We start from the raw sequence: 23,006 nt of genomic DNA, 5'->3' as shown, positions 1-23,006 counted from the left end.
TTACTCCTAGCTTGCGGTGGCCGCATTTCAATGCAGGTTGAATGTGAAAATGCCAGTGTACTTAGATTTAGGTGCCTGCTGAAGAACCCCAGCTGGTCAGAATTAATGCAGAGCCCCTAACTACCATCTTTCTTAAAACTCCTGTTTCTTACGTTAACTCCAGTCAGCCAGATCTACAGTCAAGTGATCATCAAGGCTAAATTAATAGTGGTGCTAGGAAAATCTTAAGGCGGGTAGAGGTGGCCAGCCCAGCAGGCTTGGAGGAGCACCTCTAGTAGCCTTAGATCCAGTGGCGCACCGACGGGAGGGGGGGTTCGGGGGTTGTAACCCCTCCCTGAGGCTGAGTTAACCCCCCCCCCCCCCCCTTTTGTTTAAGCCCTTTTCTTTCCTTGCGCCTTTGAGTACTGCAACTAAAATGCAAGACGCGCAATCGTCTGCTCACTCGCAAACTTGCGCAAAAAACTCATTTTTGGACAATTTCTCGTTAAGGAATTCAAATTAGTGCTGTTTAGATGGTATTGGCAAACTGTCAACCCTCCCTGGCAGAGATCCTGGGTGCGCTACTGCTTAGATCATAACATTATCATACAACAGTTCACAAACTTCGAGGCGCTTCTTTGTCCCACAATTATCATCTTGCATGCCTTTCCTTGACAACTTCACACCAGGTACCTCCAGGGCATTAACAGCATGTGCATTACCAGTGTGACACAGCATTCTTGACAGCAGCAAACACGGTGCTCAAGAAAGAAAATGCAAGCAGACCAAGATTGTTGTGGGACAAAGATACAGCCTGAAGGTGGTAAACTGTTTTCTGAAGTGTAGGGCCAATACCCGTTTTACACCCTCAATAACACTCCAGAGCGAATCGCTGTTGGAAAAGTAGTGCCCAAGAATTTACATGTATGAAAAAATCATCTCCCTGAACCTCAGTTATGTTGTGTTGCAAGTTTTACCTCTTCCAAGTAGAGGATGGCAGTTGTTAGCTGCTGCTTACACTGCAATCCACAATAAACTGCCATGTGCATTCAGCCAACTGGGCACTAGTGAAACACTTCGCTTTCCAACGTCCTCCACTGTAAAAACATTCCAGAGGCCCCTATAGTCTAAAACTGGCTGCAACATTACACAATCACACAATGTCGTGCAGCAACAGGTTTTCCAGTCTCTCTTCAGTTGACACAGCTAGTACTTCTGGTCATCATCAGCCTCATCAGGAACGATGCCTCTCGGATCTCCATTTACATGCCTGCTCCATTCATTTCCATTCTCCTGGCACCCATTCTTTAGCTGTAACAGATCCGTCAGCTTCGTTCAAAGAACATCGCAACATTCCTTTATCTGTTTTATCCATAATGTTGCCTGCCCGTCACCACTTTCATGGGAACTAGCCACTAATGTTCTTTCTATAATATACGTAAAACACTGTTATAAAGACATGCCAATCATATTTGCTACACAGAGTGCCTGCCTTTAAAAGCAACAAAGCGATGAAAAATGTTGAAACAACTAGGAGGTTAGACCATTCCTGTACTTTCTGCCCAAACAAAATGTTCAGTGTTCTTTGCGGTTTCCGATCTGCGATGCTTTCTACGGAACTACTACTTCACATATTGCAACTTGCGGATGCAAGGAGATAGCACGAATTTTCACATCGCTCGCTGCAATCAGCACCAGAAAACAAGACACTTGCTACGATTCTCCAACTCCTTACATTTTGTTCTAGCTAGAAAGATAAGTTTCAGGTTAGCACTAGTACAACACACTTCTGCTTGTCATGGATACGTTTACCATGCACTCTTCCAACAGCCATTTCAAAGTATTAAAGGGGCAATAAAAAGGAAAATAGGTTGATCTGCACAAGACCCCACCCTTTAAAGGGGCCTTGAACCACCCCTCAGGCTTGATGAAATAACAAAGTGCGTGGAGCCCGCAAGCAGATCATGAAGTCAACTGTCTCTCAAACGCCCTCTTTTGAAGCCTGCTCCTCTCTCTCTTCTGGACGCTTTATTTCGTAATAAAGCGGATTCCCATACGCGGCTGCTATTGGTAGCTGCAGTCGGCTACGCAGTGTAGATACCGCCGCCACCGCAGGGTGCCGCCATAAGTCCACTGGCTAAGCGCACTGCGGCTCGCTTAGGACAACCCTGTTTGACTTATGTTTAGCATGTCGTAGGCACCAAAGTCTGAAGTACTGGCGTCTACGTTAACATCTCAAATTTTAACTGCGCGCCACGGTGAAATTGAAAAGGCGGAGCATTGTGGGCACGCCCCATTGCGCCATAGCCTTCACAGTGTAAGGCATTGTAGTAGTAGCGGCAGCACCACGGAGGCCGTATTTGATTGCCAATAACTCCGCTTCTGCTGAACGCATTGACATACTTTTTGCGGCAAAGTATTTCTGAAATAGCCTATTTTCACTTCAAATGCATTTCTCCACTTGATAAAAGGTGCTTCAGGGCCCCTTCAAAAATACCGAAAAAAGCAACTCTAGCCATGAGAGCAGGCTTCAAAAGCCAGAAAATATGCAAGAACTAAAGACTAGTGGCTACACTGCCTCGCGGTTCCCGCTCCAAAACTACTGCGATGTCATGGATTTTGATGACATCTGCTTGGACTTAGTTAATGGAATATATTGTATACTGAAGGAGCCAAATAGTGAACTTGGTAAGTTTCATGAACTTGGGAGCCACAATGGCCCAATACGAGAAAATACTTTGAAATCCACAATTTCACACTGGCATACCGGAGCTAGGTTATGGGTGCAAAATAAAAAAAAATTTCTTTGACTTTCACTTTCTTCTTTATCGATCAATCTCTTAGTGAAAAATTGAGAAATAAGCTTTTGAAAGACTACTACACCAGTATGCACAGATTTCGCACTTTTCTTTAGTGTCCAAAGCACGAGATTCAAGAAATCTTTGCTGGCCAGAACTCGTAGCAGCGGCACGCATAAGAAATCGGGAAATATTTGTTAATAATCATGACTAGTTGCAGACTCTACCTCACAAGAGTAGAGGATTGGTCTTATTGGTAATGCACTGTTACGACTAAAGCACAAAAAAAGTGGAAGACCAGGACACCACAGTGGATGTGTGTTTGCACACATTGGCGATCCCAGAGAGCCCATGCTCAAAGGCATATCTGCTTGCATTACACTACGTCCAGAAAATTGCAGGGCAATGGCTTAACTTATACAGAGCGCAGTTTGTTGCCACCAATCAGCCCAAGACAGGAACGAGGACAGTGGCGGCGACGTGCAATGAATAAGGCGATGACCAAACAGCATTCAGGAAACATCCTTTTTTTTTTTCTCCCTTGGCTAGATGCACTGAAATGATAAAATTTAATGCGGAAGTCACAGGAAACGACACACACGCACACACTTGCAGGACTCGATGACGCGGGAGGTCGAGGCAAGAAACGTAAACAGTCTGTTGCTTGCACCACATCGAGGGAGGTTGTGGGGGGTTGAGGCCAGGAATGTTGACGTCGGAAATGCTTCTGTACAAACTGCGACGCCACCAGAAAATAAATCAGTGAGAGAGACGCGACAGAGGACTGCACTAGATTGAATGATGCAAACTGCGCGCACACACGCACCTCGAGACTTCTAGGCCAAATGGAACAGAAGGGAAAAAATAACTAGGTCTTTAAATACTGCATTGGCAAGCCCCCCCCCTCGCCTCCTGTCCTGGTTTCCTGAAAAACGTGCCGACACTCCGTCCACGCTTGGAGCTGGTGGTTGTCACGCCCTTTGTCGCAGCTCAGCATGTCCGGATCCGCGGCGGCGTTGCTCCGACAGTTCATTATTGTTTAAATTTTAAATAAATAACTTTCAAATTTTCTAACACGCATCTTGTTTTCTTCTCTTGGTGCGACATACACACACACACGCGCACACACACATACACACAGCAGCCGTCCATGGAGTTTGCGTGCAGCGAGTTCACTGTTTCTTCCGATTCTCGAAATCAGAATGCTCGGGGCAAAAGAAATTTAAAAATCAAGAGACTTCGTAGCGGCCGCTTGAAGAACGAAGGGGGGATAAAAACTCATTGAGGTGTAGAAGGTGTCGCGCGTCTCTCGTTAGTTGTTTCTTTTTTTTTGGAATGCTCTTCTTCAGTGGTGCCGCTGTTCCCTTGTTCCAGCTTGCAACCAGGCGCTGGACAAAGGCTGTTGTTCTTTCGGGGAACACATTGTCCGAGGAACACAGCATTCTCTTGGTTTCGACGTGGTGCGCGCACACAATGCCGTGGCCTCTCGGCAGCGTGCGGAGACCCGTCGACGAGCCGATCTCACCTACACGCACGCGCACACACAGGCAGACGAGAGATCCGCAACGAGGCGGCGTTGCTCTTAGGGTGATGCCGTTGTCACACTGCGACCGACTCGCCACCGCCGCCGCTTCCATCCTTGGGCTTTTCGATGATGGCCGTCGCGCCCTTGACTGCCGACATGGGAACGATGGCACCGTTCTTGCGCCCAGCGCCGTCTTCGTCGTCACTGCTCTCGTCAGGCAGGTCACTGTCGTCGTCGAGATTGATGACTTCTGGTGGCCCCTTGCTGATCTGACGCCCCGCGACTCCCGACAGTTGGACCCGGCCTCCACACTGCAGTGACGGCTGAACGATCTGTGCGGAAGAAAGAAGTTACAGCAAGCGATCGAAGCTCTGAAGTGATGCAATGTATACCTAACCAAGGAAGTTTCCGGAGCATGAAATTTGAGAGACAGACTGCTGCCAATGCATTTATTCTGAGACAGAAAGCTGCTGCAGTGTCTTGTTTCAATGCAACCACTACAATACATGCCTGAGTGCCACAGTGAATGAGTAAGCCGAACCTAATTCAAAAAAGAAAAAAATGAGTTCACCCCTCTTTCACAGACATTGATCGTATCACGAAATTGAAATGTGTATTCTCAGAAGCGGTGGCAGCTTTGTTGCACATTCACAAATACAAGTCCATAAATGTACACAGTCATTTATTAATTACAGTCTTGCTTGAAGGGCAAAACAGTGACAGTGATAGCAAGCGTACGCGGCCTGTGCTGCAGTGCAGCATAAACAGCAACGCGGAGGCTACCAAGTGGCATAGGTACATCTGACGTTACAGCTCCGGCAGCGCTGTGCGCCCGTACACATGTTTAATTAAAGGCGTGCAGCTGCAGCGCCCTTGAGTGGTGACAGGGAACCCGGCTTTGAAAAAGCGCCAGAAACACCGTCACTCGTAGACGCCAACGACACTTAAGTACAGTGGAATCTCTTTGATACGATCTTCACAGGAACCAGAAAATAAAGCATGCCATCCGAAAATTGCATTATCCAACCAAATCGTATTATCAGGAAAAGAAAAAGAAACATGTCCAGAAAAACGTATTATGCAAAATCGTATCAATGAGACTCCACAGAACTAGCATCTTTACTACCCTTATAGGTGTCCGTGCTGCCGGCCATATTTTCTGCAGAATTCAGTGACAAAACAAATGACACCTAAATATTCTCATTGCAACAAATATTAGTTGTAAATTCCTTAAATAAAGCAAACCTGTCTAACCTTTCTATGCCTACTTTCCGAACTATATCAGGTAGGCATAAAACGGCAAAGGATCGGCATTTAGCAGATTCACGTAATGATTGAGTGACATATGTATATGAGACAGACTTTCCGTGGAACCCGCAATAAACACTGTCGTGCACCTTTGTCATTGAGATGACTGCTTAGTCTAGTCTTTGTCTGATCTTGACCGTGACCCGGCCATCTGACCGAGCTTCTAGATAGGCTAGCTCGCATGGGAAAATCTCAGCATGTGAAAATGTCTCATACGCATCAAAAAGACAGCGCCAGTACTCACGCCAAAGGACTGCTTGTTCCCTGCGCTTGTTGTGGCGGCGTTACTGCCCACAGATTCACCTGTGAAGAGCAGAACGCGTTTCTTGTCACTTCAGCTTAATGAAATTTGAATGAAATAATGATACCACTGGGGAAGAGGAGGAGGAATAAACTTTATCTACAGAAATCAGCTGACAGTGAAAGTGTCCGAGGTGGGCGGTGTCCCTAGTCCAGGATGCCGTGGGCCTGAGCCAATAGCTTGGCCCTGCTCACCAGGCGATGCTGGTCTTCAGGGCTCGGGCTTGTCAGCTGGGCCTCCCACTGCTTGACGGTTGGTCTGGTGATGCATGGTGTCGATGGGTTTTGCCTACATTCCCATACCATGTGGTAGAGGGTATTGGGCGCAGAGCAGAAAGCACATTTGTTAGTATAGCTAGTAGGATACATGGCGTGTAGGAGGGTGCCTGCAGGAAAGTGCCGGTCTGTAGTTAGCGGAATATCACTGCCTCTTCTCTTGTTCACTTGGGATGCGGGGGTGGGTAGATCCTCCTACCCAATCTGTAGTGGCTCAGGATATCGGCGTATCTTTTCAAGATGCTTTCGTGTTGGTCTACTGGGGATCGTGAACCCGGTGGGATAGCCCGGAGAATGTGATCTAGGGCAGCGGTGTTAGCCGCTACATTACCCACCAGGAAATCGTGTCCCAGGGCCCAGACAATGCATAGTTCTTGAAAATTGTATACATTCTCGAGGATGCTCAAAGCTTGTTTGAAAATGCGGCCCTTTTGGTAATTTCTACATGCTTTTTGTGAGTCCGTGATGACTGTGATATGATCTTCTTCTCGCTTGCCCGTAGTGGCCGCCAGGTGTATTGCCGTTTCTTCGCCGCAGTCGATGTCTGGAGTGTTTACCGAGGCCGCTGCTACGTCTTCTCCTCGGCCGTTTATCACGCTGATAGCATAGGCCGCTCGGTTCTTGTACTTTGCCGCGTCGGTGTATCTGACTTCTCCTTTATTTGGCCCTTCGTAGGCCTTACGTAGAGCTTGTACTCTCGCTTGCCTCCTTTCTCTGTTGTATTCAGGGTGCATGTTTCTTGGGATGCTGGCCACTGTGATCTTCTCCCTCAGGGGAAGGACTCACTGTTTTCTGGATTCATATTCGACTGGGTAGCCAGTCCGCTTAGCGTGTCCTGGCCTGTGCTGGTGAGCTTGAGTCACTCTATCTGACTCGTCTTGTGGGCCTTTGCTAGTTCTTCCCAAGTATTGTGGATGCCCAGGCTGAGTAGCTTCTCCGTGGACGACGTCGGTGCCAGCTTGTAGGTCTTTCGTATTAGAGTGTTCAGTTTGTCTCTCTAGCTGATCTTGAGATCCAGGTACGGGGTGCCGTAAGTTACTCTGCTGATTATCAGGGCTTGTAATAATCTGATCGTGTCCTGCTCTTTCAGGCCGTGCTTTCTGTTGCTCACTCTTCACATCAAGTGCGTGACTTGGGTAACTGTCGCTTGCAGCTCTTTAATGGCGGCTAAACTGGCACCATCCTTCTGAAAACTAAGGCCCAGGATATGAAGTACTTCCACCTTGGGTATGTTGACTCCGTGCAGGGTCAATGTTGGGTCCAGTGTCTCCTGGGGAGGCCACCCTCTCGTCCTCTTTTTGAGGATTCGGAGCTCCGCCTTTTCCGGGGCGCATGAAAGGCCGCAGCGGTGTAGCTAACGGTCGGTTCTGTCGATGGCTTCCTGCAGGGCATTTTGTTGTTCGCCTGCCGATCCCGTGCACGTCCACACGGTCAGGTCATCTGCGCACATTGCGTGACGGATACCCCTGATGTTCTCCAAGAGGTTTGGCAATCCCCTCATTGCTATATTGAACAGCAACGAGGAGATCGACCCCTGGGGGGTTCCTTTCTGCAATACTTGGATCTTGTCGGTCTCGAGGTTCCCCAGGCCTATGGTCGCCGTTCTACCCGTCAGGAAGTTCAACACGTAGTTGTACGTCCGCTGTCCGTAGTTGGTATGTTTTTGAAGTAGATTCGAGCAACTTTTGGAAGCCAGACATATACTCACACTTTTCTCTCTTTTCATCCCTACCATATCTTTTCATCCACATCATACACACAGAACAGTTGCCCTGTATCACATAACTCCAAAATTATTTTACCTCCCTTGGTTTACAACTGCATGACATGGGCTTGAAGTGAAGGTCGTACAGAGGCATGACAAGAAAACAAGAAAGCAAACAGGATCATTGCGGAGTGTGGCAAAAGAGCGCCATCCTTTGTAAAACCACCCTCCATGTTTAAAAAGTATGCCACAGTGCGGAGCAATAAATGACCCAGCTACGTGACCGAGCCAATGATGCTTCTCAGTGAGGCTTCGGCGCTTTCACCGAAGCTAATGACGTCTCGGCCAAGTTGAAACTGATGGGTCCACAATGCAGATTGGCTACTGCGCTTTGTCCATGATGTGCAGGTGTGGATACTGATAGAGGGAATACGGGAGCCTGTGGCAGCGCTCTGCGAAGTGCGCCCACCGACACCTCATGAAGTCTTGGCATACAACTAATCATAGCAGAGGACTCGCCAGGCTTTGGGTCAATCGTTCCGACTGCACCTGCACCGTAAGACTTCATGAGGCGCCGATGGTGGGGCAATCCGTGGAGCGATGCCACAGGCTGCTGTGTTCCCACAAGCAGTGGCTGTGTCTGTACATGCCAATACCAACTCAACTTGGCTGCCATGGATGAGTTGCCAGTGATGCCGCAGACATTGTAACGGTGTTGCTCAACGCAGACACCATCTGTGGCAGTAGAGAAGCCATCAAAACTCACCTCTAAGATTTGAAGCCAGCGCGATGCTGCTTAGCTACAGTGCTTGTCTCACAAGAACCAGCACATTTGGCATGAAATAGCAGAGGGCAAAACCACAGGTTGAAGAAATTAGCTCTCGCAGTTGAATGTGAAAGGGCATTCCCAACTTTGTAGCACTAACTTTTAATTACTTTCTTAGGAAACCCGCACCTTTTGTCCAAAGTACAAGTACTGTAGCCACTTCACTGCACTCCTGCGTTACGGTGCAACGCCAGAACAGAAACGTTTTGAGATAATGCAGGTAGGGTGTAGCAGAGCGGTACAGTAGCCATTTCATAAACCCGAGCTGCCATTTTGTAGCAATGGCTTTTCCAATGCTATTCCTTTTCGCGCTTTTGTCAGTGGTCATAGCGATGCTCCGGCCACATTATCGATGGAACCAGACAGCCATGAGCAGTGGATGATAAGAGTGGCATCGAATCGAGCGGAAGATGTGTCGCTACAAAATCGCAGCTCAGTAAGTTGCAACAACGGTGCAATCGTACGAAGCAGAATGACAACAATACGATGGGGACTGACCCGATTGTCCTGCCACAGCCATCTCTCCAGTCGTGGGAAGGCGCACCGCAATGATGCGGCCATCTGGAATCCGAAGGTACACGCCCTTCGGCGTCTTCATCACCAGAATCTCGGTTCCCGGCGGGATCTCCACCGGAGGGTCCGCCGAATTGTTCAGCGGTATGGTCACCTCTGCACGTAGGTAAATTTCACACAGCATGCTCAGTAAACTGCAGGCTTAGAGGGATACCTAAGGCAAACACTACTGTGTTGGCCCTATTCTAACATGCACATAATTGTTTTTCCAGAAATGGGTAAAAAAATAACGAGTTTTATAATCGGATACGAAAACGAAACTGTCAAGGACAGTGTCACTGTCATCACAAAACGGTGACTAAACAAGTTCTCGCGAATGCTCGCGACAACGAAGCAACTGCTTTCCCATCACCTTTACTATGAAAGCATCATTAAAGGTTAATTGTTTTACATGCTAAGTTAGTGCTTTTTGTCATTCGAGAAACCTGCATGAGTCGCAGGACAAACTGCCAAAGTAGTTAGTCAAGGCATTGGCCACCATACCATTTACAAATGTTGCATCTTCATACAAGAAATGCAGTGTAGTGAACGTTAATGGGCTGCACAAAATATGTCATCTAGTGGCCCATGGACGGCAATGAATGGTTGTTCTACAGTGAAAATTATGGGCATTAAGTGTAAATATATTTACATTCTGTGATGGTAAACCTATGCAGGTTTCATTTTTTTTTTCTGATTGCAGAAATAAGAGGCATGTTACTTTTCACCTGTTATAAAATCTGGTGTGCATTAGATCCGGAGGTGTATTAGAATCAAGTAAATACGACAAGTGAAGCTTTATTCCGAAAAAAAAAAAAGGGGGTGCCTCAAGGGTGTCCAAAACGCCACTGTTACTGAGAACAGAGCTTTCCCAAGCAATAAAACAATGTAAACACCCAGACATCACCGACACCTCCACTGTGAAAATACATTGTCAGCTGCCATGACATAAGGTGTCTCATGTATAATCATTGGTATGCTGTAGCCAGCTGCTGATAATAATAACAGTAATAATTTTCAAATATGCTACATTTAACCACAAAAGATAATGCACTTTGGTCAATGAAATTTTACTGGATTTTTTTTTTACAGCTGAGTGCTTTGTAACATACAATAACGAATGTATAAGTACATATTGGAGTCTCGTTTGATTTGATGCTTTCAGTATTGCCATTACCACTTCCACGTTCAACAGCATGGTGAACTCTTAAAGGTAACACCTTAATAGTTTCACAAGAAAGCCGGCAAAATAATATCTTATTAATGGATGCTTGGTTTACGCTTTGCATCACCTAACTTTTCTAAAAAATGAAGAAATGAAGATGTCATATTCTGTTCAGTATTAGTCAGATGCTTCTTTTAACAATATGCAAGCCAATATGTATTAATTATTTTCTTTTTCTTTTTTCCGAACAGCAGTTTGCCAAGTAAGCAGTTTTAATTTTTTAAGTTCAACATCACCTGCCTAGCTGTCTGCCTGCACTCATTGCTTCCATGTGACAATATGCACAATTAAATTTTCTAGCTTCAGGGCTGCATAACCGGCAGTGCGAGTTATGTACTGCACGCAGCAAGCTGTCCGTGCAAAAATTTCGTACTGAAATTTGCATTATCTCTAGTTACCCGCATTTACTTGCGCTGCCTGAAGCAGAACTCGAGCCCTAACATGCCATGCGCCAAAGAACTTACTCGCAGGGACCCGCATTCTCTGTACTGTCATGCCTTGCCGCAGCAGGGACTGCATGACGTTTGGTGTGCCCCAGACGGGCATGTCCCCGTTCTGTGAGCCGGGCTGCATCGGCGAAGGCGTGGTTTGTGTCGGGCCTGGCCCGAGGAATGTCACTGTGCCTTGCCGGTTCTGCCATGTCTGGTACCTGTTTTATGAGAGAGTGCAACACCACTGTCAACACCCGCGATGCACTAGGTCGGAAGAGATTAGCAAAAATTTGAGGGTTGAGGGAGACGACCGATTTTTCGTTGTGCCCGATATTTCGGACGCCTAAGCGGTACCGCCACTTACCACATCGAGTCAATGTATCAGAACTTCTAAAATTTCGGATGCAAGGAACCTTCGCCGTCCGATTTTCCTGACTTTTGCAATGACCGCAGGTGTGAAACGGCATTAATCGAAGCCACCAATGCTGTCATTTTTGTTATCTCGCTGCCTCGAACTGGCGCTCTCGCACGCAGATCCGTTGGCAGCTGTAGCCACCACCCCGGCAACGCTAGGCCTGGCTACTTCGATGTTCGCTACCAAGCGTCTTGCTGTTCGGTGCCGTGTTTTTCATTGAAACAGTTCGCTGCCGTTAGCAATGGCGCCGACTCCGCCTTTGTGATTCTCGCCAATGGCTTCGAACCTCGGAAAGCATGATGCATTGTGCATTGCCGGTTTCCAAAAGTCAGCTTCGCCTCACTACAGCAGTGTTACGCGGTGAAGCATACCAAGAGTGGGAAGGGGCAATCTGCTGTCACGGGACACAGAATGTATTCCTTAATTATACACAAGTGCGCCCGTCTCCTATCTCAGTACAAGCACCGACACGCCTAATAAGTGTACTGGCAGGGCTTTAGAGCTATTTCGGATGTGCCTGTGGCGACTTGAGCCCTTGGGAGAGTAAAAGACATACATTCATTTTTTTTTTTCGGGCATTTTCGTGGCTCCTAGGGAGTCCGAAAAACCGGACATTGACTGTATATTTGTAATCATTTCATCAACTTTAACAATGGGCAAAAGAAACTGAGCAACAAGCTCCAGAGAACGCTGGCACCATCTTTGCCAATCTTGGCGCCCTGGTTGCCAGCACTATTTTCTCACCACTGCCGCGTGCAAACACTAAGTTAGAAAAACAAGTTTCGGATAAAAATAAATACCTTTAAACATTTCTGATAATCTTCATAATTGCTCAGAAACGTTTATTTGCGAGAAAACACCATTTCAAATCATTTGAACTATAATATTCCAAAAGAAAGCGCTAAGGTGAGTGAATGACATCCAACACTGTCAAATGTATTCCAATAAATAAGCCATACTTGAATTAATTGTGGTCTCATTTTCACAAATTAGTCCACTTAATCATTGCATGTATTCAATAATTATCTTGCATGCCACTTTGCGGCCAAGATTTTTGAATGGCAACTATTCGATATGAACTCAAAGTCCACTATTCGCACAACCCTATTTATTAGGCTTCACGTTTGTAAATTTGCAAGCACTCGTAACTTTCCAAGCACAGTGAGGCAATCAATCTCTGCCAACACGTGTAATCATTGCTAATCGTTGTGCTCCTAACGCAAGTACCATATAGATTAGTGTAAGGGCGCACTTTTCTTCCTCAATTTTGACGAGGTGCGGGCCCTTACACGAGTCTACGCTGTATCTTGCTGAAAATGATTGACTTCTACATCAACAAGTCAAACAGCAAGTCTAAAAGTCGTTTGAAGCCAAAGTAACAAAGTTCGGGCAAATACGGGCACTGCCTCTAATTCCCACGCTGGTTGAACTGGCGTGCCCGCAGCTCCCTAGACACTAGCGCCGGAGTTCCCCCTGGTGATCTGTGTAGGAAACTCGAAGAACGACATGGCTACGACGAGGGTGCAATGGAAAAGGAACAGAGAGATGGACGGACATAGCAAACCCACTTTCAAGTTCCTAGCTGCTCTCACAGTATAACTCTGAACAGCCCACGAGCTAGCAAAAGGTGCGGGAAGCATTTGAAGGCTCACCCGTTGGAGTAGGCGGCGGCGTGCATGTATGTGCGACCTCCGTGGAGGGTGGCCCTCTTTTCCAGCTCGTAGCTTTGCTTGGCCAGGCGCTTCTCGAATTTGGTCAGCTTCAGGTCCTTGCGGTCTAGCAGGAGAGACTCATGCTCAAACGGTTCCTGCAGACACAGGCGGGGGGAAAAATATAATAAAATGAGAAAAATGGTGACACCATGCTCTTAAGGACAGAGGGTGTGTACAACAAATCACTAGCAGCAGGTGCAGAAAAGATGGTAATGCTGGCAGTACAAAATTGAAAATAAACTGATTCATGAAACAGCCCCGAATGCAGGAGAATGGCATTTTTGCATAAAAAGGGAAGCAAATAAGTAGAGTGAAGTTCTTTTTACATATCATACCCCAGTGCTTCAAGGCAACTGAAAAAGACGGGTATGCACATCGTTCAGCTGTGAGAGCATAGCAAATAACCACGAACATGGAGCAACAAATCAACCGGAACTGGTGTCACTAACAATTCGCTTCTATGCCAAATGGCAAACTACACGGTGCCTCGTTCATCGTTATCCCCCTCCAGTCTAACACACTTTCACACTGTCCTCTGCCATGCCTCTACGCACTGCTGGAAGAATTCTGGGATATTCCGCAGGTCCATCATTAAGGCCTTCTTGATGGACTCGATGCATTCGAAATGGGTACTCTTGATAGTCCTTTTCAGCTTGGGTATTAAAAAAAAACTTGCAGGGGGTAATATCTGGGGAATAGGGAGGTTGTTCCACAGTGGTGATGTACCCTTCGACCAGAAACTGCTGGATGCCGACGATGTTGCGACTTGAATGCATTGTCCTGATGCATTACCCACGATTTGTCCTGACCCAACTTTTTGCCTCTCCGCAAAGGCTGAGCTCTGGCCTTGTTGGTACGACATCCCTTCTAGTGCTTAGTGCACTTGGATACCTACGTCACAATTTTGCTGAAGCAACAAGCCATTTAAAATTATTACTATATCAAACGCTAATTAGACCTAAACTCGAGTATGCGAGTTGCATATACAATAGGAGTCTGTTCAGAATCGCGCAGCTCGCTTTATCGTATCAAACTACTCCCGTACTGCCAGTGTTTCGCTGATGAAATCTAATATTGGCCTTCCGAACGTGCTCTTAAGAAGAAAAATTTCCCGTCTTTGTCTCTTTCATAAATTCTTTTTCTTCAACCAGCCACTGAAACGCCTGCCTTGATTGACTGCTTTATTTGCTTCGTCACAGTACAGTGCAACAGGAGGCGGAGGGAAAAGCCGTTTTCTCCAGCCTCAGCGATGAAGAGACTTCCACTGGCAACTCTGTCACTAGGATTTTAGGTTGTAGTGAAAAATCCATGGCTCACCACCAGTGATGACACTCTGAAGCAAGTCTGGTTGGTTCTGTTTGAAGACGTGAGGTCATGTCTTGACACACCTTACGCAGATTCTCCCGCCAATCAGATTTAAGCAGCCTTGGCACCACTTTTGCGCAGTTTTTGTACACCCAAATGTTCTGTGACAATATCCCCAACACTGTCCCTGTACACTTCCGGCGTGCTGGCGATCATTCGAAGAGTCTGCCGGCGATAAGCATCCAAAATATGCCTTACACTCTCGACGCTACCGTCAGTCTTCCGTACTGAAGGCCTCCTCTTGTTGGAGTCGTCTTTCCCCCTCCTCACACCCCCCCTTGAACCTTTTGTGCCACCCAAACACATGTATGCGTAATAATGTGTTGTTAGCTACTTACATTTGCTGAAACATATGAAGTACTTCTAAAGTTTTCCCCAACCGGGCCAGAAATTTCTGGTCGACTCGCTGCTCCATGTTCATGGTTATTTCCTATGCTCTCACAGCTAAACGATGTGCAAAGACAAAGGCACAAAGAAAAGTGTGTTAAAAAAAAAAAAAAAGCTAATGGTTCCAGAAAGCTCAGGTTACAGTCATACACTACCAAGACATCACATTACTTGATTACATAATAAGCTTATCTCTATTTTGACCATACCTTTCTAACAGACTTCATATGTGTGTTACTAAGTGTTACGAGAGGACATGAGCAAACGAACTCAAAAGCTGTTTTTCATAATCCCCAGTGTGCGAGTGACACTGGTGCGATTCATCCACATATGCTTAGCAATGTAAGCTGGAGCACGTATTACTGGTTACACCATGATCATGCATGGAAATGTCAAGCAATTAACACTTTGCAGTCACAAACTTTTACCCACATTCCGGCTGTCGCAGTCCGAAACTATTTTGCCAGTTTATAGCGCCACGATGAAAACCACAAACTGTGGACGAAAAACTCATAGGATATTTATTTTTTCTTTTGCATTCTGCAGGCAACTCCTCTACCAATATTTGAGCAGCGTGTGATACCGCTCGAAGCATTTTTCTGGGTGCAGGCCAGGGTTGTTACTGCAGGTTTTGCAGAAAAACACAGTTTCCCTCCTGCCTCCGTTTGTTTTTCGATCACTACAAACAGCACAGTCTTTGCTATTTCGGCCTGGGAGCTTGTAGATGAAATGTCTCCTCCCATCTAGCCTTTCCTCGCAATCCTTCCGCGCAGACGGGCCCCGTTTTTTGGCTCTTACCCTCACGTCACCCACCAGCTATTGGAAGAGGTTGCGGCGGTACTGCAGGTGTCGCTGTTCTTTCTCAGCATGATTCTGCAGCTGTGTGCGCCTCAAAATAAAGCTATTGACAATGGAAACCTCTAGAAGCTGTCACTAGATGCGCCACCTAAAACGCACGCGATGAAAAAGTGGTCATGCTTCTCAGCGAACCGTGCGAACATGCTGTTCCACGCGCAAGTGAGAACGCTCTGGTATCCAGAAGCCGTGCTGAACATTGTGCTGCAGCCTAGTGCAAAGAGAAGTAAACTTCAACAAAGTTTACTTATCCCTCAAGAAAAGGCGCATCGTGTTTATTGCGCGCGAACGTGCTGTTCCGAGCTCAAGTGAGAACGCTCTGGTATCCAGAAGCCGTGCTGAACATTGTGCTGCACCCTAGTGCAAAGAGAAGGAAACTTCAACAAACAAAGTTTATTTATCCCTCAAGAGATGACACATCATGTATACAAAGAATGCGCACGAATCGCAGTGAGAAAAATCGCGAAATTTAACCACCGAACACCCTTGTCGGGCGGTGCCCGACAACGGACCGCAAAGGGTTAAGCACCAGAGGCATCTTTTATTTCTGTTTTTCCCATCTGCACATCGTTAAGATGCGATAGTACTAAGACAAAAGTGCCTGCACACAACTTGCCTTGGTGAGGCACTGCGAGTACTCCATGGTGAGCGTACGCAGCACCGAGTCCGAGAACCCACTGGCGACGGCAGAGAGGTCCTGCACAGGAGGGTCGTCCTCGTTGTCCTGCACGAGGGTGCTGACGTCCTTCCAGGTCAGGTTGGCCTCCGGGTTCATCTCGTCCACCACGCGGTCTGCGTGCGCAGGAAAGCCAGTTGGTCATTACACCACAAACACCGCTGGTTAGCCTAACGAAGGAATTAGCACTAAACTGTTGGAGCAGAAATCGTTCCACTGTCGTTCTGGAAGACAGCAAGTGCTTGGCACCACATTTAGGTGCTTTCTGTCCTCAAAACTGTGGTTCAAACTGTGAAAGCAGCCTTTTTTGAGAAGGCAAAGTAAAAGAAAATAAACATGACCGTACCCAAATGAATTAGATGACTCACAAATAAAAGTGAGTTCAGTAGCTGAACTGCACACAAGAGAAAAGATGACAAGTGGAGTCCTCATTTTCCCCTTTTGTCCCTCGTCCACATTGTGGGCGCTGAATTGCTTTAGCTAAGAAGGCCAAACTAGCGCCAATTAGAGAGCAATGAAAGTGACCACTGTTCTGTATGTCGAAATTCCTAGTGTACAACATCATATACTATCTATTACAGTGTAGACTGCTTATACGCAAGTTGGTAGAGTTGCGAATATTCATACTGTAGCCAACACAATTCTCGAAGCCTGCGCACATGCAAAACATGTTGACTAAGCAGCCACGTGTATCCCGACAATACAGTGAGCCCCGCAATGATGAAATTAGCAGGGAAAGCGAAAAAAATTTGCCTTTGAGAGAATTTAGGTGCTGCAAAATGAGACAGCACAGACAGGGTAATGTGATGAAAAACAACATTTTACGGTCAGAATACTATTGGCCTACTTAGGTGAGCCTTACTTGAGGTCGTCCAGAAGCACACTGCCAACAGCACAAAGTGCCCCCCCCCCCCCCCCCCCCATGGAGCAGTTATCTTGACCAATTTTGAAAGAGTTCGCATGGCTCAGAACTAGATGTCGAGTCTACAAGCAACAATGTTTCTGCAGCAATAAGTATACTGTCTTGACGCCAGGAAGACTGTTGCTCATGTGCCTGGAACGATGTCACTCGGGGAGATGGGTATACTGCAGAGACAGAACCAGGAAATGCTTGCGCCAAAACTGACCTGACATGCCCTGCTTGTTGACCTGCCGGTCGTAGATGCGCTTCTCGAGGCAGTTGTCGCACACCAGGCGGTAGATGTGGCACGGCTTGGCCTGGCCGTATCGGTAGATGCGGCACACGGCCTGGGCGTCGTGGCAGGGGTTCCACGAGGCGTCCAGCACCACGATGCGGTTGGCGCCCGTCAGGTTGATGCCCAGGCAGCCAGCCCGTGTCGACAGCAGGAACAGGCTCACTGATTGGTTGCAGTTGTACTCGTTGATGAGCTTCTCACGCTCCTGCGCCGACGTGCTCCCGTCCAAGCCTGCAGGTGACAGAAGACACATGCAAGGTTCAGGGCTCAGCATGCGACGATTGCTGTGCTTCGTCAGCCGAGCGTAACTATTACTTGTCTCTGCGGGCTGTTCTTTGGTTTTTCCTTCCACATTTTAAAGTTAGTAGCGGCTGCAACACTAAATGATGAGGTATAGTGTGGAGGCATATAGAAGACGAAAGCTTCCAATAGAAAATGAAATGCTGTAAAGGGCTTACGGTTGTGTTGCAGGCCCACTCTAAAGACACTGTAATTACCCCTGTGCTTTTTCTAATTTCAATGACTGCTGATCTCTTTGGTAGCTTAAAGGAATACAGTAAACACCCGTTACAATGAACAATGATAATCGAGCAAGGAAGCTCTGCTAATCCGAAGTCTGTCTTACGGAAAATTAGGTCTGTGGCATGTCGTGAAAAGACAGAACTTCACATGCATCACCCTCTAGTGTGATTATTGGTACCTGGCTGATTACAAAAACAAAATAAAAAGCAAAATAAATTTAACAAAGAATAGTTTTGAGCATAATCAGACCAATACACCATAGAAGCATAGTGCACTGTCTGCCATTTTCTGGGCGTTGGCTGCCTACAAATGGCAGTTTCGGCAGTTTCCTCGCAAAGAGCAAGATTTTTCCATCGTGAGAAAATGGGTTCAAGTGATATTCTTGCCACTGCGGCAAGCCCTCCTCCTTGTGAAGCAAAAAAAAATTTCAGATGGGCAATTTTCTGAGTCGAATACGACTCAAACGCTGCATGAATAAACGCTTGATTCAATTTTTACTTGAAACTTGGAATATCCGTGCACGCCTATACATGAAACTGAACTCATTCATTCAGAGGGATTCTTGGTGTTCCCTCTGTGTACTCACGGAAGTAGTTCTTGCCGCGCGTCCACTTCTCGCCATGAGGGAGGCCCGGCCTGAGGGGCACCTCCCGGCGGCTGAGGAAGCGCTCGACAAGATCCAGCGTGGACAGGGACTGGCTGAACACGAGCAACTTGTCCCCAACGCCCAGCGTCTGCTCCACGATGGTCATGAGCACCAGGAATTTGTAGCTGTTCTCCAGCATGTCCGGCATGTATTTCTCCATCAGGGGGTACGCCTGCCACGGACATGGAGAGACCACATTTCACAATCCCCCTTTTTTAGTAGAGCCGACTCCCGCTAATTCGACCCTGACGGGACCGTCGAAAATAATCTATCGTATTTACTCGATTGTAACGAGAGGGGTGACTTTTCATTGCGTCCACCAAGAAAAAATAAAACCGCGAAAGTAACACGAGGGGTGAATTTTTGTTGCGTCCAGCAAAAAAAGAAAAAAAATGTGGTTGATCCCTCTTATATAGGAATCGGTATAGAACACGAAAGTGAAACGTGTCTTCACAGAAGTAGTGTAATGTTTATTGCACATTGATATATAATATCTATTGGTGTTTTGTGGCTAAAGCGCCCTTAGGCGTTGATGCACCCACGCTGACGCCTGGTGGCACGTCTCCTCCATCACGACTACCAACGTCGATGACCATGAGCAACCGTCGTGCATATGGAAGCTGCACTACGCTGCACACGCTAGCACAACGCGAAAGACGAAGCACGTAACTGACACACTAATACAACGCGCAAGACAAAGCACGTAACTGAATCGTCACCGAGTCAAATCAGCGCGTACAGCGCGTCGTAATTGCAGCCTCCGCGATCAACTTCAGAAACATTTTCAGAGCTAATTGCGGAGGCCACGCTCCGCTGTGCTGAGTACGGTGAACGCCACCTAGGTGGCGTTGGTAGTGCTTCTTGATGCCAGCGTCCCTTCGAATGCTGGCATCGAGGCGTCGTAGTGCTGAGACCACCGAAGCATTCACTGTCGGTGCGCGTTAGTGTCATAATGCAGTACTTCTCTTTTCTGCTCGTAGGCGGCGGCACCGCCCCGAGCAAGAGCGCGGGTACACGGAGGAGTGTTAGATATATAAGGCGCGTCTGTGTAGCTCTCTGCAAATGCGTTTGTGGCGCAATGGGTTAAACGCTCGGCGATCTATCGTCGCGGACCGAGAAGTCGTGGGTTCGATTTCCAAATTTTGCATCTTTGTGGAACTTTTTCTTCTGGTTTCTTTCTTTGTATTATGTTCGTGTACATTGTAAGCTGACGTATTTCCGTGACGGAAATACGTCAGTGAAGTCTTGGTGGACCCCGGCATAAAACACTTTCCTGTTAAAAAGAAAAAAAGAAGAAGAAGAAAACCGCTAACGTAACGCGAGACCACAGGATGCATGAAAAAGTTGCAGTTTCGCCCGAAAGGCGAAGCATCAATTGCGATAGTAAATTAGTACAGAGCTATACATAGTAAGGACAGCAGTATTACCGGATGTATAAACTTGGTCACATTCGCTTACTAACTGAATTAACAAGCATGGTGTCAGCACGCATAAGCAAACATGAATAGACCACACTCGATGACCGCACACAACTGCTGTCAAAACGCTAGCGTGAGCAAGTGCGCCGGCAGCAGCGAGCAAAGGTTCGTGCGGTCTATTGCTTGAACGGAAACTGAGCGGCGAAAGCACAGCGCGTACAAAGGCAAGAGCCGTGTGTGTGGAGATTGCTTTCAAGATACGGTGCGCGCGACAGCCCGCAGCCGCGCAAAGTGGCAGAGTAGAAGCTGCGCCCCCCCTTCCTCCCGCGCTGCCTTCCTTGCTTCGTGTGGGAAATTGAGTCGCCAGTTCCCCTAGAGCCTCCCCTAGCGCTCTCCGCTGTGCGTTCGCTCTCCGTGAAAGTGCGCGCGTCCCTCGCGCACTTTCACTCGCACATTTCACTCGTTGATTAGAATTGGGTGCATCATTGCAATTTTTAGACAACTTGAGTTTCGGTATTCGATTGTAACGCGAGGATCGACTTCAGGCAGCAAAAATCTGGGAAAAAAAAACTCGCGTTTCAATCGAGTAGATACGGTAATTATCTCATGGGTCGAATTAGGCAAGATGCAGAACAAAACTACTAAACACATTGCCGATTCATTTGGCAGCATTTGCCCGACACTAACACACCTCCAGATCAAACACGTGCCCACTTTCTATAGCTGCATTTACATGAATGCGACAGTGACGCATCGCATTTCTAGCGCATCACATTCATGTAAAGAGTGGTAATGCGCTTGGAAGGTGCACCGCATTAATGCGCGAGGCGATTGTAGATTTACGTGCGGGAGTCAACTTTCGCATGGGGAGCTACGTTCTCGGGAGAGTTAATGCGCTCCATTTAGACGCCGTCGCACCGCCTTTCCCAAATGCGCTTGGAAATGCGATGCTCTACTGTCGCATTTATGTAAATGCGGCTTATGTGTTCCAAGTAGAAGTAAGCTTCGCCGCAATAAACACATGTTATGCGGTAAAACATACAAACACCGTGAAGGCGGTTTAGTTTCGTGCGTCAATTTTCTTGGGAGGGGGGGGAGTAAAGACGACGATGATGCGTTAGAATCCGGTAAATACTGTAGTCAGACATTGTGAGCTATGATTATTGCATGAAAATCTTCCGATGGCAGCCTGAAAATCAGCGTTTTGGAGAAGAAATGATGTGTGTTCAGCACATTCACTGTCCCCTCAGTTTAGCCGAGATTGACGATGCCACAATGGGGGTCGCTATTGGTGTTACCATAGGTATAGTCAGGTGCTTGCGTGCTGACTGGTCAAGTATGCATTATCCAACAAAGGCTAATTTTAGGATCAAAATGACAAAAGCTTGGGACCATATAAATTCATGGGCCTTGGCCGGGATCTTCGGCCGGAACCGAATTGACAAAAAAAAAAAAAAAAACGGACTAACCGGAGTAAAATTAACGGAAGTCTACTGTAGTAAGTTGGTGCAGTGCTATGTACAAATTGCGAAAAGAACAAAGCAATGTTCTCCAGAAAAAATATGGTGAGGAGGTCGAGCTCACAAAGTTAAAAAAAAAAAAAAAAAACAACACACAGCAACAAGAACAACAGACTTCAGCAAATCCTCCGACCGCGAAATTCAAGAGGCATGACAAGAACAGCTACTGTTTCTGGGACCACAGGTTCATTTCACTTGTAATCTCATTTCCAGCATGGCATTTTAGAAACTGAATAGCAGATATTTGATTACTCGCGCACTTATACTCGTACATACTTCTTTTAGTGGGACTGCACCCACAAAAGACTTAGCCCTCAGAGTCCAACACGGTTGGAAATACACTTTGTGCTTCCATGTGGCAAGTCGAATTTTGTTTCCTCACAGTGTCTAGCTGGTATTGCTGTAATCCAGGAACAATAAATGCCCCTTTTACCTGCTTGCACTCTTGTACCTCGACATCTTCTGTTCCCCAGCGCTCGTCGATGCCACTGTAATCAAGTGAAGCTAGTTTTTCTACAAATTGGAAATAACCGTTGACTGATTTACTGATTGAGTAAAGCTTTTAGAAGTAGCAAAGAGCAGGGCAGTTTGCAAGGTCACAGTTTTACAATACTACGCCACTGACTGGCCAGCTTCACTCACCGACTTTCATAGCTCATGTTTAGCTTCGGCAGTGGCAGAGAGCAGGAGAGTTTGTAGGGCTTTACAAGTTTTTTTTTTTAGTGACAAGCTCTAAGTGGTGCCATGCTTTCCACTCACCCACTCGTAGCTGATGTTATTGTCCGACTTCTCCCGGAAAGGTGCAACAACACCTTGCTCCTGCGTGTACTTGGGCTTGTTCACACCCATGCCGGACACGGGCGTTGAGACACCATCGCAGTTGAGCCCATAGGCAGAGTAAGGGGAGTCCTGTGGCTGACCCAGAGGGTCCACACACCCGGCCAGGCTGCCGTCCGGCCCCACACAGCTGTTTTCCGCAACTACGGAGTCTGGGAGGCCTGCACACGCACATGTGAGCAGAAAAGAAAAAAAAAGGACATCAGAATCGAAATTTACTCTCCAAATATTACCAGACAGACTCGTGTAAGGCCACAATTTTTTTTTTTTGATTTTGACAAGATGCCTTCACGGGTCCGAACCTTTTAGTCAAAACTGTGCACACCCCGGATCCTTGGATGTACAGTAAAACCTTGTTAATTCAGATTTCACGGGACCAAAAATGTCCGAATTAACTGAATGTCGAATTATCGAGGATATCCAAAAAACAATAAGCAAATGCTTACTATGTCAACACGCTTTTATTCTATGAATGAATGAGCAAATCCTGTTGCTATCTTGCACAAAAGCAGAGCGGGAGCAGAAATTCTCG

At 47.0% G+C, this 23,006-nt stretch overlaps 1 protein-coding gene across 1 annotated transcript in view; it reads right to left on the bottom strand.

The window, feature by feature from the left end:
* Positions 1–4,376: 4,376 nt before the first annotated feature.
* Positions 4,377–23,006, bottom strand: part of LOC119431532 (helicase ARIP4-like) — a 33,155-nt gene continuing 14,525 nt past the window's right edge. Inside the window, exons 10-20 of the mRNA XM_049657905.1 lie at positions 22,397–22,635; positions 18,640–18,871; positions 17,463–17,762; positions 16,276–16,451; positions 12,993–13,147; positions 10,959–11,143; positions 9,216–9,386; positions 8,441–8,626; positions 7,546–7,626; positions 5,855–5,913; positions 4,377–4,634 (exon numbers count right to left, since the gene is read on the bottom strand). Of these exons, the coding sequence (XP_049513862.1) occupies positions 4,377–4,634; positions 5,855–5,913; positions 7,546–7,626; positions 8,441–8,626; positions 9,216–9,386; positions 10,959–11,143; positions 12,993–13,147; positions 16,276–16,451; positions 17,463–17,762; positions 18,640–18,871; positions 22,397–22,635 (2,042 nt within the window). The remainder of the gene's footprint in view (positions 4,635–5,854; positions 5,914–7,545; positions 7,627–8,440; positions 8,627–9,215; positions 9,387–10,958; positions 11,144–12,992; positions 13,148–16,275; positions 16,452–17,462; positions 17,763–18,639; positions 18,872–22,396; positions 22,636–23,006) is intronic.

The sequence above is a fragment of the Dermacentor silvarum genome, chromosome 10 (assembly GCF_013339745.2).
Source record: "Dermacentor silvarum isolate Dsil-2018 chromosome 10, BIME_Dsil_1.4, whole genome shotgun sequence".
In the NCBI taxonomy this organism is placed as follows: domain Eukaryota; kingdom Metazoa; phylum Arthropoda; class Arachnida; order Ixodida; family Ixodidae; genus Dermacentor; species Dermacentor silvarum.
Note: the sequence above shows the minus strand (reverse complement) of the source record. Positions and strands in the feature narration are given on the sequence as shown.